The sequence below is a fragment of the Rattus rattus genome, chromosome 7, assembly GCF_011064425.1.
Source record: "Rattus rattus isolate New Zealand chromosome 7, Rrattus_CSIRO_v1, whole genome shotgun sequence".
In the NCBI taxonomy this organism is placed as follows: domain Eukaryota; kingdom Metazoa; phylum Chordata; class Mammalia; order Rodentia; family Muridae; genus Rattus; species Rattus rattus.
In genome coordinates this window covers 123,702,713-123,724,513 of record NC_046160.1, presented here as the reverse complement: position 1 = coordinate 123,724,513, position 21,801 = coordinate 123,702,713, and the positions used below count along the sequence as shown (strand labels likewise).

The 21,801-nt window shown below is 46.0% G+C and overlaps 1 protein-coding gene across 6 annotated transcripts in view; it reads right to left on the bottom strand.

Annotated features, from left to right (window-relative positions):
• Nucleotides 1-751: 751 nt before the first annotated feature.
• Nucleotides 752-21,801, bottom strand: part of Vrk1 (VRK serine/threonine kinase 1) — a 63,270-nt gene continuing 42,220 nt past the window's right edge. For 4 of the 6 annotated variants that reach the window (XM_032908388.1, XM_032908389.1, XM_032908390.1 and 1 more), the window contains exons 4-12: nucleotides 20,266-20,335; nucleotides 19,300-19,387; nucleotides 15,307-15,415; nucleotides 15,101-15,193; nucleotides 13,222-13,354; nucleotides 12,515-12,635; nucleotides 11,572-11,630; nucleotides 8,560-8,738; nucleotides 762-947 (exon numbers count right to left, since the gene is read on the bottom strand). In XM_032908388.1, coding sequence (XP_032764279.1) covers nucleotides 792-947; nucleotides 8,560-8,738; nucleotides 11,572-11,630; nucleotides 12,515-12,635; nucleotides 13,222-13,354; nucleotides 15,101-15,193; nucleotides 15,307-15,415; nucleotides 19,300-19,387; nucleotides 20,266-20,335 — 1,008 coding nt within the window. In that variant the 3' untranslated portion in view covers nucleotides 762-791. Of the gene's footprint in view, nucleotides 948-8,559; nucleotides 8,739-11,571; nucleotides 11,631-12,514; nucleotides 12,636-13,221; nucleotides 13,355-15,100; nucleotides 15,194-15,306; nucleotides 15,416-19,299; nucleotides 19,388-20,265; nucleotides 20,336-21,801 lie in introns of all 6 variants that reach the window. The other 2 variants (XM_032908393.1, XM_032908387.1) reach the window with 2 other exon arrangements.

The following is a 21,801-nucleotide window of genomic DNA, read 5'->3' as shown; positions in this document are numbered from 1 at the left end:
CCCCTAGCTCCCAGGGTAAATGCTGATGAATCTAACCAGATTAGATCCATAACACAGACGGGAAAATGCTAATAAATCTGGATATAGGCGGCTGCCTTCCAGCACTTGATTTCCAACATGTACCAGGGCCAGTGTGAACAGAAAGGCAAACTATAGTGCTGGCCTCTATCACTGGGGCATTTATGCTACTGTGACCTTTTTGCATAAAACAAGGCTATTTATCAGAAATTAAGAAATGCCCAAGGACCAGCAAAATAATAAAACTGAGAGAGAGAAAAAAGTCTTTTAAAAAGCACTCAGTCCAAGAGAGCAGCGCTTGGGAATACCCGGCACAGCGGACCACAGACCACAGCCAATCTCGGCTGGCCCGGGGATGCCTCTGCTGACACCACCCCTAACTGTGGCTTTACAGGCAGGAACTGCAGCACCAGCCCCTAAGTAGAAGTGACTTCAAATCTTTGCTTCTGCACCCCTTGCTTTAAACAGTGAAGTTTCAAAGCCTGAATCCTCCCGTCCTGACCGGCTTGAGTGCACAACCCCACCCATTCTGGCTGAGGTAGCTTCCAGCCCAGAGGCAGTGCTGGTTTCTCCCAAATCTCTGCCCCAACTGCTATGGCGCGGGAGTGACGTAAGCGTGTGTGGAAGACGCCCCTGTACGCACTACGCAGTGCAAACCCTATCCCCAAGGTATTTTATACTCAAATTGAAATATTCTGACTCGCACGGCCAGTCCATCAGGCAGCGGGAGGAAGTGCGGCCTGGGGCTACACAGAAGCAATAAGCAAGGGGCTTCACGTACGAGTCTGTATGGCCTCTTGCGCCTGCGTGTCTGCGCACTCCATGTCTTCCACAGTGCACACTGGGCTTTCTTCCACGGCGCACACTGGGCTCTCTTCTTCCACAGCGCACACTGAGCTTTCTTCTTCCACAGCGCCTTTCTTCCGCTTCTTACATAGAAAACAGCATTCAAAAGAAAGAGAGAAAGCAAATATCCATAACTATACAAATTAACATATATATGAAACTATCTAAGGGTGGGAGACTCAAAAACACCCGAAGAACCCAAGGGAAGGAGCAGCAGCCTCCAGCCACAGCCATCCGGGGTGTGGCCTTTCTTCTGCCACCTGAGTCTCACTGGTCAACAGGACATGAAATGTTTACCAACTTGCTGTCACCTCCAGAGGCCAGTGACACTCACTCTTCTGCTTAACATGGGTGGAGGTAAAGGCAGGGGCTGTGAGCCTGAGAGACAGAAAGACAAACACCTCACCTCACACATGGAATCTAAATTTGGTGGCAAATTCTGCTCATAACCCAGTGTTTCCCTAGAGTGCTTCTTATCAAATATTTGAGTTCCATAAACTCGATGTGTGAGCCATCACATGAGTCCAAAGCTCTCCTGCTCTGAAAGCCAATCGCATTCTCCACACTGTCCCTCCATCTTCCACGTTCTCGGCTGTGGCATCAGGAGAATGTGCTTGCACTCCACTGCCTGCCACTCCTCGCAAACACACGGAGGCACACTAATCCAATTCTGTCCCAAGCCATTTGGTTAGATAACAGCTCTCTATAGGTGTACCTATAGAGGGTATCTATAGGTGTATCTACAGAGGGAAGTTGGCAATGAGTATACAAGTTTGTGGTTTTCATGTAGCCTTATGCTATGTAGGTACAGATGTAAATGTGTAGGACTCTGAATTCTCACTGGGAGCCCAAGTTCCCTGACGGAACTCTGCATCATTTAGGAAGATGTTTGACACAACCAGACTCCACGGCATGATGCAACAGGATGTCCTCACTTCACTGTCGAGCAATTAATATTAAGTTCAACTTCATCTGAAAGTGTTCCTTGCTTCAGGCCATGCTGTGTACAGCTGCAGAAGATAACATGTGCTGACAGCACAGCACTCTTTCCCTAATGGTAGCCATGGGCTCCTCCCTAGATAAGGAAGCCTGCCTGTGCCGGCTACCACGTTTCATCCCCAGTGCTGAGAAGCACTGTCCGTGCATGACGCTCAACTGCACAGTTCTGAGACATGGATCAGGCGCAGCAGAAAGGCTGGAACCAGAGAAGCTGCTGCCACAAACCTGGTGGAAGGGCCCCGCACAGAAACAACCCGATCAAACCTTAAGGAATTTTCGATGGCATTCACCTGGGAGATCTGTGTAGGAAAGTACTGCTTCTCAAACACAGCCATGAGAATGACTCTAACTTCACACTGCTGATGAGGAGAGAATGCCTTACATCTTTCTTTCCAAAGTGTTGCTTCATGATTACCATCTAAACCCTGCTGGGCTGAACAGATTGGCTCGATAATTACACACAATAACTGCAGTGGGCAGGTAACCCTCAGCTGGCACGGGCAGCTCCCCTGTGAGAGCTTCCATATGCAAGTGCACTGACGGAGCGCGTTAGGTACGTCTTTCCTGCCGGTTCACAGGCCTGATTAACGGCGGCCAAGACTCCAAGGTTAGCGTGTCAGCAGACTTGTGATGCATTAGGCAGGGATAAACACAGACACTTTTGTTCCTTCAGACCAAAATTAAGGAGGAATATCTCAGCACTCTACTCCACGTTCCAAACAGAACAGAAAGCAGTCTCCAGATTTTACAGGGTAGTTTTTAAATGCTTATTATAAAAGGAGCTAGCCAGTATTTCCTACCAAAGAGCCTAGCACGTTCATTTTGTTTTGAAGTGTATTTAAAAAGTAAGCTTTCTTAATCTCCATACAGGTGAATTACAAGGAATGAAAATCAGACAGCATTCAGCCAAGGAAAGGAACACCTGTGTATTGGGGACAGTGGTGGGTCACATTCATCCCCCCTCCAGCTCCCACCCAACTTTCTGACGGCACGTGCAGTCTGGGTAGAAAGGGCCCGTGGTCTAAGCCTGCCCAGTTTAACTTGGGTCATACAGCGGTACCCAAAATCCCCAACAGCAAACTGCTGAGGCTTCTCCTAAGCCTCGATCAGTCCTTAGACTTGGGGTATGGAAATATGGGCTCCCTTTGAAATGAAACACTTCCCAAGAGGTTGTCTGATTCTGCGACAGTCTACACCATGTCTCACAGGTACCTTCATTTGCATTTATAAATGAAACCAAGATACTATATGACACACAGGGGCAACTTAACAAAATACATGTGGGACAGAGTTTGCTTTTAATTCAACACAGAAAAAGTCTTGAAAAATGGGCTTATTTCAAAGGACATTAGTAATATACTACACATTATATTATTAAAGTGTTCAGATATGCTAGGTTAAAATTTAGTTAATTAGCTGCTTTTCACTTCCAATTTAGAAACAGGAAGAGAAATCAGCTGGATACATTTGGACTGAAAATTTACTAATAGTCTAAACACTGACTGGAGACCAATAAAGCTGCTTCAACAGAAAGACAACAAAAATCTTCAGAGGCAAAACCAGAGACCAACTCCTTGCTCAAGTCAAGCCTGAGATCATGGCAGGAGACCAGGCCTAAGAAATAGCCCCAGACCATGGCCATCATCAACCACGCAGGTGATGCCCTGGGGTGCCCTGCCCCTCACTGCAGCCATCAGACTTGTCACTGTAAAAGCAAAATGCCTAAACTTCCCAGGCTTGGTGTTGATCTGCAGGCACAAACACACATGCCAACCCGATGAGTCAGAGTCCAGTAAGGTCACCGAACAAATGTGCAGTTCGCAGACGACTAGAAGTAACTGGGGGAGAATGGCACAGGGACACAGACGACTAGAAGTAACTGGGGGAGAATGGCACAGCTCACAGACGACTAGAAGTAACTGGGGGAGAATGGCACAGGGACACAGACTCGGGGCGCCACAGAACCTGCAGACCAGCAGACTCAGTTAAAATGCACTGCGTGCAAACAGTGGAGAGATACAGGAAAGCCAAAGAGAGTGCGCACTCTGTGGTTGTTGCCCGGGGACAAGGAGCTTACCCACTGCAGCATGTGGCAGAAGCGGGACAAGTGCGTGTGCGTGTTATAGCCACTTTCACATCCCTCTCCCTCTGACCTACGCTTGTCCAGGGTGGGGGCTCAGTCTTGCCCTTCTAACTGCACCAGAAAGCACCCCAGTCCACAAAGTATGCACAGCACAGAGCAGGCTCCACCTGCACCATCCACTGCTTGTTCTGGAGCATAGCTGGGTCCCTTTGGCTCAGCCCCTCAAAGGCCCAGAGAAGGAGCTGTTAGAGGCCCTCCTGGCATTTATAAAAAGATCAGTTAGTCAACAGATGAGCAGAAACCCCTAGCCAGAGCCCATAGGCACCCCAGCTGCACAAGTTTCCTAGTAAAGCAGCAACTCAGACCCAGAAAGCTCCAGGTGCCCATGTGAGCACAGCATGTCTGAGGACAGCACATTTGAGGACAGCACACGCTACCCTGCAGAGAAGGCTCTCCAGGACGAGTTTCAGCACAATGAGCAGACTTGACAACAGTTAAACTCAAGATGCTGCTAGAGTCAGAGACCTTAGCTCTAGAAGTTAAGTCTGCATTCTCTACCATGCTGGAACTAACAGGATGCTCTCCTCGGAGGACACTCTTGCAGCACTAACATAAAAACTTCACATGCTTTATGGACGACTCAAGGGAAAAGGCAAAACAGGCAGTGAGTTATACCTTAATCATCTGTAAAGTCACTAGGAGATTTCCTTTAGTGCCATGAGCTTCTCTGAGGAAAACTACATTATAGCTATAGAATGGTAGTTGCAAGACCCTAGGCAACTCAGTTTGCCCTTTTTGAGACTCCTACCCATCACACACACACACACACACACACACACACACACACACACACACACACACACACACACGCACACGTCAGTATTTGCAGGGTTGGGTGATGGATATGTGAGTACATGTGTGGGTACATGTGTGGACAGAAAACAAGAGGAGGCCAGTAATACTGGAGCTGGCACTCTACTTCACAATTACATGGATACCGAAGATCGAGCTCAGGTCATTGGTTTGCAAGGCCAGGGGAAGGAACCCTCACTTCAGAGCTGTCAGCCTGACTTTCAGTTGTAACAAAGTGTCTCATGTGGATGCCACAATGTCCACCTGAAAGCGGATAGAAGGTGGCTCTGTAAGGTGCTTCTGAAGCAGAAGGGATAGCCTGAACCTTGAAGGGTTACTTACCAGCAGTATCAAGTCCTCTGAACCCTCAAGGAAGAAGAAAACCCTGAGGCACCCACTGCAGATGTGATAACATGGTCACACTTTAGAAGTCTTTCTCCCTGAAGATCAGTAAAACCAAACCTTTCCCTTCCATATGGTAGTAGGAAAACCCCAGGCCTTGGAGGACAGTTTTTTTTTTTTTTTTTTTTTTTTTTTTCTTTTTTTTCACTGAGCTAAGCCACTTTAGGGGACCCTTGGCCCACAAAACCCCAACTCACTAAACACACAAACAGCAGACATGGCCTTGTGCTTGCTAGGGCAAAAGCGCTCTACCACTGAACTAAATCCCCAACCCCGATACATATGTTTTAACATACATTATGTTGTATAGATTATTTCATACCAATTATCATCTTGTCTTTTGCTGCAAATCAGCGTTTAGCAAACCAGGACCATTTGAAATCTATCACACATGCACTCGTCAGTAAAATCTAAACCAGGCTTCATCTTTATCTATCCAATAGCCAAAAGCTGAACTCAACTTCAAGGCTGTAGCTCAGTCCTTAAGACGTGGCAAGAGAATGGACTGAACACTGCTGTTTTCTGAAGGAAGGGAGCAGGAGAGTCACGCGTAGGCACACAGCAGCGACACCGCCCTCACTCTGATGCTTGCACGTGTCACAACGGTGCTCAGCATCCAGGCTCCATTTTGTCCTGTGACAGACAAGCTTATAAGCAAGGAAGAATGCACTATTATTTCCACAGAAAATGTGTTTTTAAATTCATCCCTTATCAATGCAAAGGCATGCTTAGCATCCTAAACCTTGGCCATGATTACAGACCACTGAGTTCACTGACTCTGAGGACACCTGAGAAGACGCCCTTGTGTTGCTTCCACAGATCAATTCTCTAAGAGCTCAAGGCACTGACACTGCACCAAATGGTCTCCTGTGCCTTCCTGAACATGAAGATCAAACAGGGTGTGTGTGTCTCACTGGCACATACAAAAACTGGTTGTGGAGCCACAGCGTCTACTTAAAACCCAAAATGCTCAACACTGGATAGGCTTACTTATACACAGGCTCCCATCTCCACAGATCTAGTCAGACCCCCGCCCTCTGATGCACAGTAGGCCTCACCTGCAGCTGCATGGCAGAAGCACCTCAGAAGCCCGTGCACCTGAGGCTGAGGCCCGCCCCATGGTTTACACTGGCGTAGCTGGTGTGAGCAGTGCAGTCCACAGCAGGAAAGCGCCAGAGCTCTGAGGTGATCCAACACCAGTCAGTACCAGGACAATCTTGAAATTCTGCATTACATGACCTGAGGTCTTCACATTAAAAGGACCTCCAGACCAGACAGAGGAAGTGGAGAAGTCATGACACCAGAAGTCCCCATGTGGCCCCCAAGCTCTCACATCTCTGGTGACAGGCACTGTATGGAAACAGTGAGCAGGTCACAGCGTCCAAATGGAGTGAGGAGCAGAACCTAAGGAGAACTACGGAGCAGGGGAGACGCTAAACTCATGCATACACAATGCCCATGCTCAGAGCTGTGATCAAACAGCAGTCTCTACACACACAGAGACATAAGAGGCTACCATACCAGGAAAACAAGAAGAAACTCCCTGACTTCAGGCAGTCACAGATGGGAGGCAGGCTCTTGGGCCTTACCCATCCATTCCTGCTCATCTACTGTCTTGGGAGAAGGGGAGTCACTGTCCTCAGCTGTGTCCCTGCTGATCCCACCAGGCTCCAATCCACAGCCCCAGACCTATGGCCGCCCAGACCGCTCTGACTAAACTTAGTGCATCCCAGAACATACGTCACAAAGGTGAGAGAGTCGCCTGGAGGAATGAAGCAGCAAGGAGAGAAGAGCGGTCAGCATGCACTGTGTGCATATATTACGGTGCTGAAAACTAATTTAGTAATGAAAACAGATTAAGAGACCCAAAGAAAGTCACCAATTCCTCTAAACTGTGACAGAGAAGTCACAATGAGGGAGGTGAGCTATTAAGCACATAGATCAGTGTCATGAATAGAGTTAGACGGGCAAAAAGAACTGCTATGCTGTGTCAGAGAAGGAAAGAGAAGCTGATTCCAGTTTCTCAGAGTTCAGCAAAGACCCTGAGGGAGATGAGGAGGAAGCACCTGTGTGCTTACAAAGACGAACTTCAAGTTCCAGAATGGGTGTCATGTCTTCAGGCAGGATTCGCTAAGCACCAAGCAGATATGAAGTTTAAACTACCAAACAACACACACTCTCTCTCACATTCTGTGATGAAAAGCAGAATGCAGGGGTAGAATGAAAAGCAAGAGGCCTCAAATGTAGGGGGAAACCCAGAAATCAGGTAACAAACAAAATTACCCAAACTGGAAGCTGAGGGACAGCTCAGCAGTGACTTCGACCAAATCACTCTTTCAGTGAAGCAAATAACACCATTTGTGAGCTCTACCATTTATAGCTCTCCTCAAAAAAAAAAAAGGAACTGAGCTCATACTCTAAAAGATGAGTCCAAGAGAAAGGACATAGAAACAATAAAAAGTAGGAAGAGAAATGCAAGGCTAGGGAGCGCTAACCACTAAGAACACAGCACACAGAGAAACAAGAGGACAGCTGCCCTCTTAACAACTTGAGAGGTGGGCTAAGGGGCGGAGACATTCTCTCCTCTTGTGGGATAATGGATACAGACTCTAAGTGTTCACACACAAACGAGTCAAACTGTGTCAGAAAATCAGGTTGGGGACTTCTGAGAGATCTAAAACCTGAGGAAATGGGCCCAGATAAGCATTTAGACACAGCTGCTGAAGCAGGACCCGGAAGCACAGAGCCCCGCCCCCGCTCAGGAAGGGAGGTGTCCTGTCTAGGGATGCTCCTCTGAAGCTCTTCAGCAGTGATCCCCAATCAGAACGAGAGCCAGCACGTGGTAGTGGTGAGCACCTTTACTCCCAGTCTGGAGGCAGAGGCAGGTGGAGCTCTGAGTGTGAGGCCAGCCTGGTCTACAGAGTTCCAGGATAGCCAGTCTACACAGAGAAACCCTGTCCCCACAAAGCAAAAAGGAAAAAAGAAAAAGTACTGGCCAGGTAGTAAGAGTGTGGGTAGAGTGTTGGGCTGTACATTTAAAACATCTTTGAAAAGAAGACACCCCCTCTACAGTGGCCCACCTAGGACAATGCCAATGGCAGAAGTGTCACTGCCCTACCGAGACATCTGACCTCAGGTCACAGGTGAGGACATTTCAGATACTGACTAACCTGCTCCTGGAAATACTCGCTGTCCCCAGTCCCCTACACACTCTGGCACTGTGCCCCTCCTCTAATGCACCTTAGCCACCAACCCACCTACGCCTCCTTGCCCAGCTAAGGCCTCGCCTACGTGTACTGCCTGTTAGGTGGGGTCAAGGAGACCCAAAGCAGCGTCCTTCCTTCCACACCCAGACCCACCTTTGAAGCTGGTTTTGTGTTTACACTTCCGTTCTCCACAGCACTAAAATCCAGTTTGCCGTCATCCTTACTTCCTATAGCTTTTAGTCCTTGCAGAAGGATGTCACGTAGGTTTTGGTAAAGCGGCTTTTCAGTGTAGTCCAGTAGTTTCACAGTCTCCATGTACTTAGCAATCTCACCTAAAATAACAACATGGTCATTTTACTACGTTGGGTCATGAACCCGCTATGCCCGTCTCACTCCTAAGAAGACAGTCACAGCCAACACAGAACTACCAGTGTGTACCATGTTGAAATAGAATCCGGGCTCTCATTCAGAGCTCAATGCAAAGCATGCCCGCAAGTCCAGGACTTTAGGTAAGTAAAGTAAACAACATATTTTGAATTACAATGTAAAAGACTTTTCTGCAACCCTAAGAGACATAAGAGAACATAAATTAAATTTGGACACTCACAAAATGTATATATAAAAGGAATTCAGAATGTAGTACGCCTGAGTTGCAATGACACCATAAGTTAGCAGTCTTGAAAGAGAACATGCTATGAAGTGAGAAACAGAACCCGGAGAGCAGATTCAAGAACAGCAAGACAGGTCCACAGAGCATGAGAAGAAACTTTACTGACAGGACCAGCCCTACGTACAAGCATCCACCTTGATGGAGCATCCACTGTTCTCCCACCATCAGTTCCCTGACATGCAACCATTGCCTCAGACCCCACCCAACTCCTGTGCTGGGAGTCTCCCTGGTCTGTCACTGAAAATGCTGCCCTCCTCCTCCCAGCCCAGGCCAGCATCTCATCAGTCTTCCTCCCACTCCACATCCAGCGCAGAATGTTCTCTCCCCAGGCAGGACCCATCACAGACACACACATAAGCACTAGCTTAACTATTTAAGTGCCACAGTGTGCCCAGGCACTATCCTGAACAGTTGGTGGGGAGGTTGGGGGGAGGGGGTGTTGAATTGCCAAACATCCACTATCTTAACTAGATAAAATGGAATCTAAAATACCCAAGACAATATGATCAAAACATACTGCATAAAGTTATGAAGCATACAAAAATAAATAAAATTCTTCTATTTTTAAAAAATATAAGAATATATAAAAAATATGGAACAAATATCAGTGTGTCTGACAAAAAGAACAAAGTTCCTGCTTTACAGGAGAGAACAGCATCCACCTTTGCCTCCATCTACACAGAACAGAGCAGCCAAGTATGTTTCAGCTGTACAGAAGGCAAGACAGCAAGTCAAGGGCATCAAAGCGCCTTCAGGAGCAAACAGCTCAGCTGCACTTGTCTCACAAAACGGTCTTGGTAAGCAGACATATACTCCTAGCTTTTAGGAAGCTGAGGTAGGAAGAGCACAAGTTCAAGGCCAGCTAGGGCTACACAGAAAAACCAAGTACTGGGAGGGAGGGAGGGAGGGAGAGAAGGAGGGAGGGAGGGAGAGAGGGAGGAAGAGAGGGAGGAAGGGAGGGAGGGGGGGAGGGACAGCAGAGCAATCCCTATGGAGCCTACAAAGCTGCTAAAGCTAGTATACAGCTACGGCACAGCACAGAACACAGGGTAAACAGAACAGAGGGTAAATACATAAAGATCTGCCTTATTTTTAGATTCTGTTAAAAACTAGAAATGAAATGTTCAAACCAGAGCAGTTAACATAAAAAAAGCATCAATTACCCAATGTGACTGTGCAAAATTTCTGCAGAGACCAAAATACAACCAGAATTTAAGGAGGGATTTAATGGAAGAATTGCCACGGTGGGCTGGAGGATTCGGTACTGCAAAGGCAGTGGCTCTCAGAACTCAAACACAAAGCACTGCAAGCTCAGAGCCCAGCACACATGAGAGAGTGTGAGTGTGAAGTTGACGTAACGCACTAAAGCTCCAACAGGAACGCAGTGAAGAACCAAGTCAGAGCTGGAGAGAGGCACAGCAGTAGGAGCCCTGGCTACTTCCCCACGGATGTGGGCTCTAACCCCAACACCCACGACGTGACTCACAACCATCTGAAACTCCTGCTCCAGGGGACCAAACAAAAAACACCCCACACATAAGTTTTAAAAAATTCTTTCGTTTAAAAAAAAAAAAAAAAATCAAGTTGGGTTTAAAACCAGCAACACTCAAGGACTTGAGGCTCTGGACACTGCTGGTCAAAGTCTTGAGGAGATGATGCTAGGTCAGCTGACTCGGAGCCCTTCTCACAGTCCACGTGAGCTCTGGCAGTCTGTGGGAAGCTGGCGCTGTGTGGAGGGCAAGGTCTAGACAAGCAGCAGAGTATGTGAGTAATGGAACCCTGGAAAGCAGGCGCCACACAGACACACAGCAGGAGTCTGGGGGTCCTGGGGCCAGGATTGGGGCCAGGATGGATGGTGACAGAAGAGCACACTGCCATGTGCTTCCCCACTTCAGCCCTCAGCAGTCTTCCCTCAACCAGGAACCAGACACACTTCACGTCTCTAGAAGGGGAGGCCATTGGCATCCTTCTCCTATTTCAAGCTGTAGACTCTCAAAGTAAAAGCCAGTGGCCTCATGATAACCGAAACGAGCACACCCCTCACTCTGAGATCGTCCTCCCAGCATCCACACAGCTCGCTTCATTACCTCCTTCCTTCAGCTGCTACAGTATCCCCTTAGCAAGGCTGTCCTTGGCCTCTCTGATCAACATTTACATTCTCCCCCTACTCCCTGTGCCTTCTCCACATTCCCAACTCTGTTTTCCTATTTTCTTACTCTGCACAGATCTACAGTATAATGTGCTAACAAAAATCCCTGATACACCCTGAGGGAGGGGTCTGGTGCAGCCTGCACAGACAGTACTCCGGCCGGTACATAATATAACCTCCACAGACACTGCCTAAGTGAAAGCCAAGGGCAACTGCATGAAGCTCTGAGCGTACTGCACCTCCAACAGCAGCAGTGTCCTGAAACACCCAAACTCACACACAGGCTGAGGGCTTTTTCCTCCCAGAAAACAAAAACCATACAAAGGACTACAGAAGCCTTCCTTACCTGGCTTATTCCTCTCAGGAAAGCATTTCTCCATCAAAGCTGCGACATTGTCTCTGTATCTGCAGAGGAAGGAAGGAGTCCTTAGTTATGTTGTGGTCCCCAAGAGCCTTCAATAATAGGACACATCTCAGGAGGCAGTGCGTCTTAGGGGAACAGCAAAGTTCAAACAGACCTACTATCTATCCTGCACCTTCTAACTTACATCACTTCCAGGTGTGCTAACTGGGGCAGGAGGACTACTCAACAAGGCACTGCCTTTAAAATAAAATAAAATAAAATAAAATAAAATAAAATAAAATAAAACAAAACATAATATAGAGAATAAAACTCTAGAGACACTATCAAGAAATGCTAACAAAACCCTGTCTGTGCCTCTCTCACCACATGGCGCGCAGGAGAGCTGGTCCCGGGATCATAAGAGTGGGAGAACTGGCCCTGACCCTCACTGGCTGCAACACTCAGTAGAGTGGGCCCCGCACCTCTCCTGGGCAGCAGGGTAGAGGTGGCCCTGATAGCAGCCCAGATCCAGGGCTTTGAATCAGCACACCCACAGGCGGGCCGGTCCTACAGATTGAAAACTAGATGATCTCCATGACACAAGAAGCAACAGGATACCCCAGAAGAATCCCAGTGAGGATCCAGAATTGAGAAGTCAGAGGCCTCCCATTTGCAGCAAATGAGTGTAAACAAAGGGGTACACTGTGGCACACATTATGACACACTACTGTGCCACACATTATGACACACTACTGTGCCACACATTATGACACACTACAGTTTCCACAAGATTGTTTTCTCTGTTGAGGGGCCAAGGGTGGAAGGTGGGTATGAGGGGAAGGAGAGATTAGGATTGGGGTGTATGATTAAAATTCACAAAAAAATGTTTAAAAAAATCTTTTGTCCCATCACCACTCAACCCAAAACAATGTAAGTTGTTCCTTGCCTAATTTTGGACTGTCTAACGTAGTTAGGATCTTTCAAGTTATCCTCCCAAGGAAGACAGCCGCTGAGCCACTGGATCATGCAGTAACCAAGTATTTCCAAATCACCACGTCGAGATGGGGCTGCAAACAGAACAGGAGAAAGCACAGTGAAAGAGCTTTCCAGAAAAACATCAAGATAGAGCAGTCCCCTCAGGTCAGAAACGTCCGCCTGCATATAATAAAAGCACTGAACAACGGGCTGAACGAAACGAATCTTTATCTCTAAGTCATAACTCAATTAAAACCCAAACTGATAACTGAGGGTTTGAAACTGCTCCTACTGGTCTAGGAGGTAAAGTCTGAAGACACCTCACACACACCCAGTTGTCTTGGGGAGACACGAAGACACCGACAGACACTGTCAAAATGTCCTTATAAAAACAAAAGCCACACAGAAACTGGACACTAGAGAACAAAGCAGCACTGAGCTAAGCTGTAAGGCCAGAGGCATGCATTCATTCATTCATTCATTCATTCATTCATTCATTCATTCATTCATTCATCCATTCACAGGGCCCTCAAGTGCAGGAGCTAAACCCCTGCCCTCCTCCTCCACACCACTCTTCCAGTACTCTCTATCAGTCTGTGTGTTTACTTAGCATAAGTCTGCAGAAATTCAGACAGAAACATCAGCACTGTGGAGGCACACAGGCCACTGTGGACGTACCCACGCCATTGTGAGCATCGATGCTGGTGAACTCCAGTGTGCCGTCGTGGCACCTTTTGGGATCTTCCTTGTATTCTTTATGAACTCCATCTGGGCAGTACCGATAAGCAAGTCCATAGTCAACCAAATACACCTATAAATTTCCAAGCACCAATTAGAGACGAGAATCAATGCACATGAATTACTAGAAAGTACCGAAATAAAATACACTCGCTTGGACGTAGATTCACCTACTGGGGTCAACAGCAGCTCTCCAAACTGGCCAGATCTAAGCTGAGCACTACACAAGTCCTGAGCCTCCCCGCCTGCTCCTGCAGTGCTGGGGACCACACCTAAAGCTTCACCTGAGCCAAGCAAGAGCTCTGCTGCGGCTGAGCCGTATCTCAGCAACTCTTACTTGGGAAAATCTTACTCTGTCTGCAGCACTAGGGGTCTAACAGGCCCTTCCTCTACCTCTAAGCTAGTCCCAACCTTCCGCCCAAGCACTCTTTACTTTAATAAATGCTAAAGAACCGCAAAGCTGCCGTGCCTGAATATTAGTTCACTGTGCTTTCTCAGGCAAGCATGTGCGAAAGTAATTAATCCTGTCTCCTTGGAAAGGCTTACAGATGTTAAGTTTCTCTTACAGAGTCTAGAACAAAACTATCATAAAATGTAAATTTTCAAGACTCTCCACAAAGAAAAGGGTCATGAGTACTGTTAGTACACGATACAACAGCTGGCTTCTCCCCTTCATTCTTGTAGAATAGTCAAATGCCTATTTACTTCATAAAAGTGATTCAAGGACTATAATGACATTCAGAACTCTTAGATGAGATCTTTACCTGCATCTTAAATACTATATATTCAAGTCTTCCAGATTAAAGCTAACTTTAAAGAAAGACAGAGCAATCCTGTGGGTACAGCCTGCTGCTCTGACTAGCATGCAACATTGAAACATGTGACTTCCATCTGACAGTCACACATCACCCCTGATTCTGTCCCAAGGCATGCACACATGTGCATGTGAACATAGAGACGGAGAGAACATGTCTGAACAGTTGGGAACTGCACGTGGCTGCTGTGTGAACAGAAGCTGCTCACATCAGTCAAGTGCAAACCAATAGGAGTCCATTTTTCAATAGTACTCTGTAAGTCCTTCCTACTCCAGCTAAAGGAAGCTGTACTGCGCAGGTCCAGGGCCGTGTTCAGGGAAACAGCTCTGATGGGCTGGCATCACAGAGGATGCCTCAGAGCGCTCCAGCACAGCAGCCTTCTCCTGGTGCACTACACAGACCCCTCACACTCGCCATAGCTGAGAGAGCAAAAGCAAACATACTGTGGCAGAAAAAAAGGTGACCACAAGAAAGAAGACGTTGGCAGAAGGTGGTAACAGGGCCAAGGACAGAGAATGCTGACAGATCACTGTCCCGAGCCAAGCACTAAACTTCCTTTGTGCATAAGATCAAGAGGCAACACTAAGCAGCCTTTATTGTCACTAGTGACTGGGCTGACCCCACATTACAGACCAAGTTCTCCAAGTGACAGATGTGTATATCGATGGGTTTTTGAACATAGGAAATAATGAGGTGACAAAGGAGACCGGCAGATCTAACTCACTGGTGCACTTATAGTTTAGCTTCAACCCCAAACAGCTCTTTGAAATGCGGTTGTATCAAGCACTTCCAAATATTATGTAGGGCAAAACAGCCAACTTGATAAAGTGCCAGCAAACTGCAACAAAGATACAGAATGGCAACCGGATACGAGTGTCTGGACAAACATCCGGTATTGTTAGGGCATCTACTTCAAAGTAGCAGAGCTTGTGGGGTTCAGCCCAGAGTACCCCACTTGCTCTCAAGCAGCACGATTTACAACAGTAAAGACTGGTTCTAAGGACCTGGTCAGGGTTCTTGTAACTCAGAAGGAGGTTGGAGGCCTTGATGTCCCCATGCACATACTCGTGCTCGTGGATGTACTCCAGGATATCCAGCTGTGGAGAATGAATACACAGGGAGTTAGTGCAGTACCTAACACGGCCAGCAGAGGACTGCGCTCCAGTGGAAACCAGCCCTTACTGTATTCAAAGGAGCATAGCTCACATACAATTCTTAAGCTTAGCTGCAAGACAGTTTTCCGAGAAAACCTTTTGGCATTTGCTTCATATATTTTCTGAAGGTCACTCCCAAAGCGGTCCATTATCATAAACCTGTAACTGAAGACAAACAAGAAAAGTCAGTGAGGGAAATAACTAGGAACATGTACTTGCAATGAATAGTCCCCTTTCAGATTATGTCAAGTTAATGCTTAATAAGGCAGTATTATAGATTATAAACAAGGAGGAAAGGGGCGCAAACACACACCATAAAGAATCTCTCTCAACTACATAGAAATCTCAAGAATTCAGGGTGTTGCACCATCTTGCCCTGGACTCGGCTAGACAACATTCAACTTAAGACAGTGCTCACCCAGAACCCCACACTCACTACAAGGGAACACCTCCACCTGCTTCTCACAGCTAACTGCTGTTTTCAGACAAGAGCTTCTCTCTCGTGACTGTGCTTCCATCATTAAGGCACATTTCAACAATAAATGTCTGTTAAACCTAGGCTTAAACTACATTCCGTCAAACTGTCCAAATGGTATTAAGCGATTACATATTAAACACTCAATGGTCAGTTCTGTAAAAGGAATACCCTACAAAAATGAAGATTTTTGGTTTTGCCATCACCCTACCATGTCACCTGGACCAGGTGACATTACTTCCTGGGACCATCATTTTTGGAGAAGTGAACTGAGAAGGCGGGTCTCATCCTTCCTAGGAATTTGAAGTCTAGGAGTACACAGAGATGCACCAGAGGACACTGCCCAGCTCCTCTGAGCCCCACCTTCACCGTCAACAGTTATCCAACTCCTAATGTGTCTATGTAAATCATTGAAACAGACAAAAGGACAAGTCCTCCCATGGGATGCTCATGCCATGGCAGCCAGGCTCATGATGACAGACTATAGTGAGCTTCCAAGGAAGGAGCAGCCAGCTAAAATGAAAGGACAGCATGGGAATAGAAAACATAGGGTCCTATCGATTTCTGAGTCAGGAGACTAGAGAGTCTGTCTATGTATCTTTTAATAATTAAGTTGGCAATGTTTTAACTGGTAAAGTTTATGTCAAAGTCACACTATCAAGTAGAAGCAAAATAAATTCATTTGTGTTAAGATTCCCATAACCTGACCTGTCCAGCCATGTGTCTTCCCAACATCTTGGGTATGGCAAGTTGTGCAAGGCTAAGAGAGCAGAGCAGGATGCACACATTTGCTTTAACAAACAAGTTAACCTGTGTGCTCACTACAATACTTTGACTAACACAGAACAGCCTGTGCCAAAGTCTGTGTCTTAGGGTTACTACACTACATCAAACACCATGACCAAAGATCAAATTGTGGAAGAAAGGGTTTACTTGATTTACACTTCCATATCATTGCTCATCACCGAAGAAATGTCAGGACAGCAACTCAAACAGGGCAGGAACCTGGGGGCAGCAGTTGATGCATAGGCCATGGAGGGATGCTGCTTACTGGCCTGCTCTGATGGCTTCTTGCTCAGACTGCTGTCTTACTGGACTCAGGACCAGTAGCCCAGAGGTGGCACTACCCAAATGGACTGGGCCCTCCCACAATCATCACTAATTAAGAAAATGCCCTATGCCAGATCTTCTAGAGGCCTCCTCATTTCAGAGAACTGTGGCATGTGCCACACTGATAAAGACTCAGTCAGCACAGCCTGGAGGAGGACACAGTTTGCTTCAACACAGGAGCTACTAACCCAGAATACACGGGTCTGGGCTCTACGCACAGATCACCCTGTCACTAACTCTAAACGGCCCCTAAATGTTCCTCACCATCTCTAAATGATAAACAACTGATGGGCACAAACTGTTAGCACATTCCCTGAGAGAGCTCTGGGACTGAATAGTAAGTGAAGGCTACTCTGAAAATGTCTATCAGGTGAGGTCTTTGTTGCTTTCCTTCTAGGGACTTAGTTAAATGCTTCAAGTAATAGGAAAATACCAATCAGTTCAAACATTCCAAATGGAAACAGTATTTCTGTGATCCTCATACTGAACTAAACTACCTATCTCTCCCATCACTCAAACCCAAGTAAAGGAAAATTAAGGCCACCAGCAGGGGACAAGGCTAAGAGAGGGATCCTCTTTCTGCTTCTTTCCTCCAGAAAGTCCTACGCAATCGTGTTTAGTACTTCAACCTAACACTTCATCCATGACCAGTCTGAGTCTCAAGCTCCACTGAGGAAGATCTGGCAAACGTGCATTTCGAGAAGGACTGGCATCAGTGACAACACCGAGGCACACACGGCACTTGCTCAGTTGTAGTCCCTCGCTCTTACTATGCTAAGGCTCCTGCCAGCAGTGCCCTCCGAATACAGCTATCCTTCTGCCCACTGCTTCTCTCTGGCTTCGATCATCTCACAGCACACTGTTCCAGTAAAACTACCTGTAACAAAATTATGTAAGAGTCCAGGGAACCCCAGACTCCCTGAAAGATGAATGGCTTTCCAGTAAATAAAACTGGCAGGCCTTCACAATGGCTATCTGTCATGGTTTGAATATGCCTGACCCAGGGAGTGGCACTATTAGACAGGGTGGCCTTGTTGGAGGAAGTGTGTTACTGTGGAGTTTCCGGCTTTGAAACCCTCCTCCTAGTAGCCTGAGAGTCTTCAGTCTTCTGTTTATCTTCAGATGAAGATGCAGAACTCTCAGCTCCTCCCGAGCCAAGCCTGTCTGGATGCTGCCCTGCTCCCACCATGATGATCATGGACTGAACCTCTGAACCTGTAAGCCAGCCCCAATCAAATGTTGTCCTTTATAAGAGCTGCCTTGGTCATGGTGTCTCTTTACTGCAATGAAAACCCTGACTAAGACACCGCCTCATTCTCAAGTCTAACACAGCACCAATCTGGCTTGGGCATTCCAACCTCTTCCATATAACAGTGCCTTTCACCAAGACACTGATATGACCACTTGGATTCTGTCAGCAGCAGGTTTAAATGTACGGGTCATAAAACTGTGATCATGAAAATCTATGAGGAAGTCACACAGGACGATGACATAAAAGGTGCCTTCATAGGAAAGGAAAACTCACAAGACAATGGCACCAATTTCTGATGCTGGGCACTGAGTCCGCATGTGAGGTCTAGAAAAGGAACAGTCTTCCAATAATATCAAAAGGAATACTAACTAAGAGTAACAGCACCATGAAGGTTAACTGTCAAGACAGGCAGAGATGTGCCCAGTCATACAAATGAGGAGTAGGCGGAGGACTGAAAGGTCTGTGCCAGCCCAGGCTCCATAACTACTTGAGGTTAAGTGTGGAAAGCAAGACCCTAGCTCAAATAAAAGCAATGTATGGAATCGGGCTTTTGATGACTGCCTAAGACGGCCGAATCACAGCCGCAGCACAAACGCCATTCTCACTAGCAGACTAGCCCCCAGGTTCTAACTCAGCCTGGCCTTCAATCTCCTCCAAACTTTGCCCCATGAAGTTTAACTCATCCACTGAGATATTTAACAAGAGCAGGCTGCTAAGTGTTTTCTTAACTCTAATTCCTGAGACATCTAAGCAGAAGTCTCTAGACTAGAGACTAGAAGTTACTAAGTAAGCATCTAGCTTTTCCCTCATGGTTCAGAAATGCTATCTCTAAATGATTCTCACCTCTAACTACTAAAGCCCTCATAAAGAACACCACCCTAGTTTCCATGGAAGATTAGGCATTCAAACTGAGATATAAAACGGGATCCTGAGGGCTCTTTTGCATAAAGAACAGGAGATGCGGGGGAGAGGGGTGCCCTGCTCCTGTCCATGGAGTTCTGGGCTGCTCCACAGACGTGCACAGGTTAGACTGGCATTCCCGTCTGACACCGCCCTCATACTGTGGTGTACGGAGAAAAGCAGAGATAAGATCTTACTCTTCCCCTCCTCGGCCCTGCAGTCCAGAAGCACATCTACAGATCATGTGGGAGTCACAAAGTAACTCCTTACTAAACCAACTCAACAGCAAAGGCTCAAAATGGAGATTGTTACCTTTTTCCATTTTTATCATGTAGACCAGATCCCCAATACTTAGGAACACCAAGATACTTCAATTTATGTGTATGAATCCATTTCTGAACTAGAAGTTAAAAAAAGAGTCCTGTGATTTCAACTGCTGTATGTAAACGGTCATTTCAGAACAAATTACTAAGAGCAGAACATACTTATAAAGGCAAAAATCCAACCTCTACTCATAAAACATGTTGCAAAGGACACAGGATAACCCACACAAAGTATAATTAAAAAGTTTACCAATCTGCAAAAATAGCACTGTGCTGTTGCCTATCTTGGAACTGCCCATCTATGAAACCATTTTTAAAGCAAAGCAATAGCACTGCCTCTCTTAAGCACGGAGCCAAGAAGAATGGCTTCCACCCCAAACTCCAGAAGTAGGAGGTTGGTTATCTCCTTTAGTGTTTACATCTCTCCCTCCCCTTTCAAGACTCAGGAGCAGAGGCGGGAGGGTCAACTTCTGCTCCTTCCTGTGAGGAGTTGGGGCCTCAGATGAACACAGGTGAGAGCAGTAGTCCAGCTCAGCAGCCTGAGGCCCAGGCCTTAGGGTCTGTCAGAGACCTCACCTCACACTTGTGAACTAGGCCTGCTCATGTATTTTAGGCCACATAGAATTGATTACTTCACATGCCAACAGACCATAGAGCAAATACATCAATACATCAGAATGTCTCGGCAAGTAATATTGGAATAATGTTTCTGTATAAAGCAAATGAAAACAGACATAGGATGTGACACTTTAACCTCAGCTTTGTGAAATAAAGCCAGTAAACTGCTTATTTTAAAACGTTCAAACCTTTAACAAAACAATTTTTTTTTTCTTTTCTTTTTTTTGGAGCTGGGGACCGAACCCAGGGCCTTGCGCTTGCTAGGCAAGCGCTCTACCACTGAGCTAAATCCTCAACCCCTAACAAAACAATTTTAAACGCATTTATTGTTTCTTACTTTGCTCTGGTTTAGCAGCCCTCTGGTAGAACTTTAATTCAGTAAAAAGAGGTCCATTGTCACTGGGTTCCTTAGAATACAAAAGTCAATTAAAATTATTGAATTATTTATACTGAGCTTTCAAAATGGTGTAAATCTAATTTTTCCTACAAATACAATGTAACTTTGATACTTAAATTTATAAACTATTAAAAGATTAAGTTCAACTCCTTAGAAATACTTAATATGTTCTCACAATAATTTTTCTTTCTCTTAAGCTCAACTTTCATAATTGATACATTATACAAAATCAGAAATACAGTTCAGTCTTTGCAGAAGTTTAAGGCAAATGTTTAAACTAATTTTCATCTTTATTAAGCAAAGGCCAGCGACCATGCTAAGTGTATCACCACTAAGAGGCTACAAGACAGTTCAGAGATGTAATAAAATCCCCATAGCTGACTCAGCCAATTAATAGTAGAATCAGTTCTGGGAAGCAGAGGGTCATGTGCATCGCAGAGTGAGACCGCAGTGCGCTTCTCTTTCTGACACTGAATCCTCTTTATCAGACCAACAACCTTAGGGCTTTTTTTTTTTTAAGTCAAAAAGAAACTGGAGCTAAATAAATAACTCTTTTCCCTAACTTGACTAGACAATCCCTACTTCCCACTTCAAGGAATATTAACCATTTGAATTATTTGTAAAGAGGCAAACATTTACAAAAAAGATATCTTATACAACAAGCGATAACAGCCCTTAATGACTTTCATGTTGTTTAACAAATATGGGGAAGAAATCACTTATAATTGTGTTGGCTTTTTAAATAGTGAGTTTTGTGTGACTAGTTGATATAAAATAGTATTTACTTAATGTCTGATATTTTATGCTGGTTTAAAGGCAGTGATAACCTCAAATACAAATGAAAAGATTTCAAAACTAATCTGAGCAAACTATTTGGGGCAGAAGACCTGTGTGGCTGGAGTGAAGGCTCAGAGCTCATCAGAACTGGCAAAGACCCGAGCTGTGAGGTGGCAGACACAGTATGTTCTCCACTTCAGAGATGTCTGCTTTAAACGCTGAAATTAGTGTCCACTCACTTCTTCTTGAACCTCAATTACTACAGGAGTTGATTTTGGTCCTTTAAGTGTCAATTAAAACCTTTATCACCTAGACAGTTCTATCAGCTCAGATGTCTAGGAATTCAAATGGCAGGCATCTCCAGGTAACGTGTTCACAGGACTCTGCTCATCTGCAACCAAGCAGTCCCTAGCCACAAGAGAACACTTAAGCCACAGATGCCAACATTTGGATAGGAAAGCACCTGAGCAGACCACCACCCGTGTACAGCTCAGCCTCAGAAGAGTGGTGCTCAAGAGCTTAGCACGTCACCAAGCCCCACAGGATCAGATCCGTGCACACAAATGTGAATGCAGAGCCCTGGATCAATGTGCTATGCAAGAAACTCTCCCACACCTGGGGCTCCTTACCTAGAAACAACAGACACCAGAAATGTAAGCAAATGCTTCAAGCCCATAACCAAGCAAGTCACAGAAATCA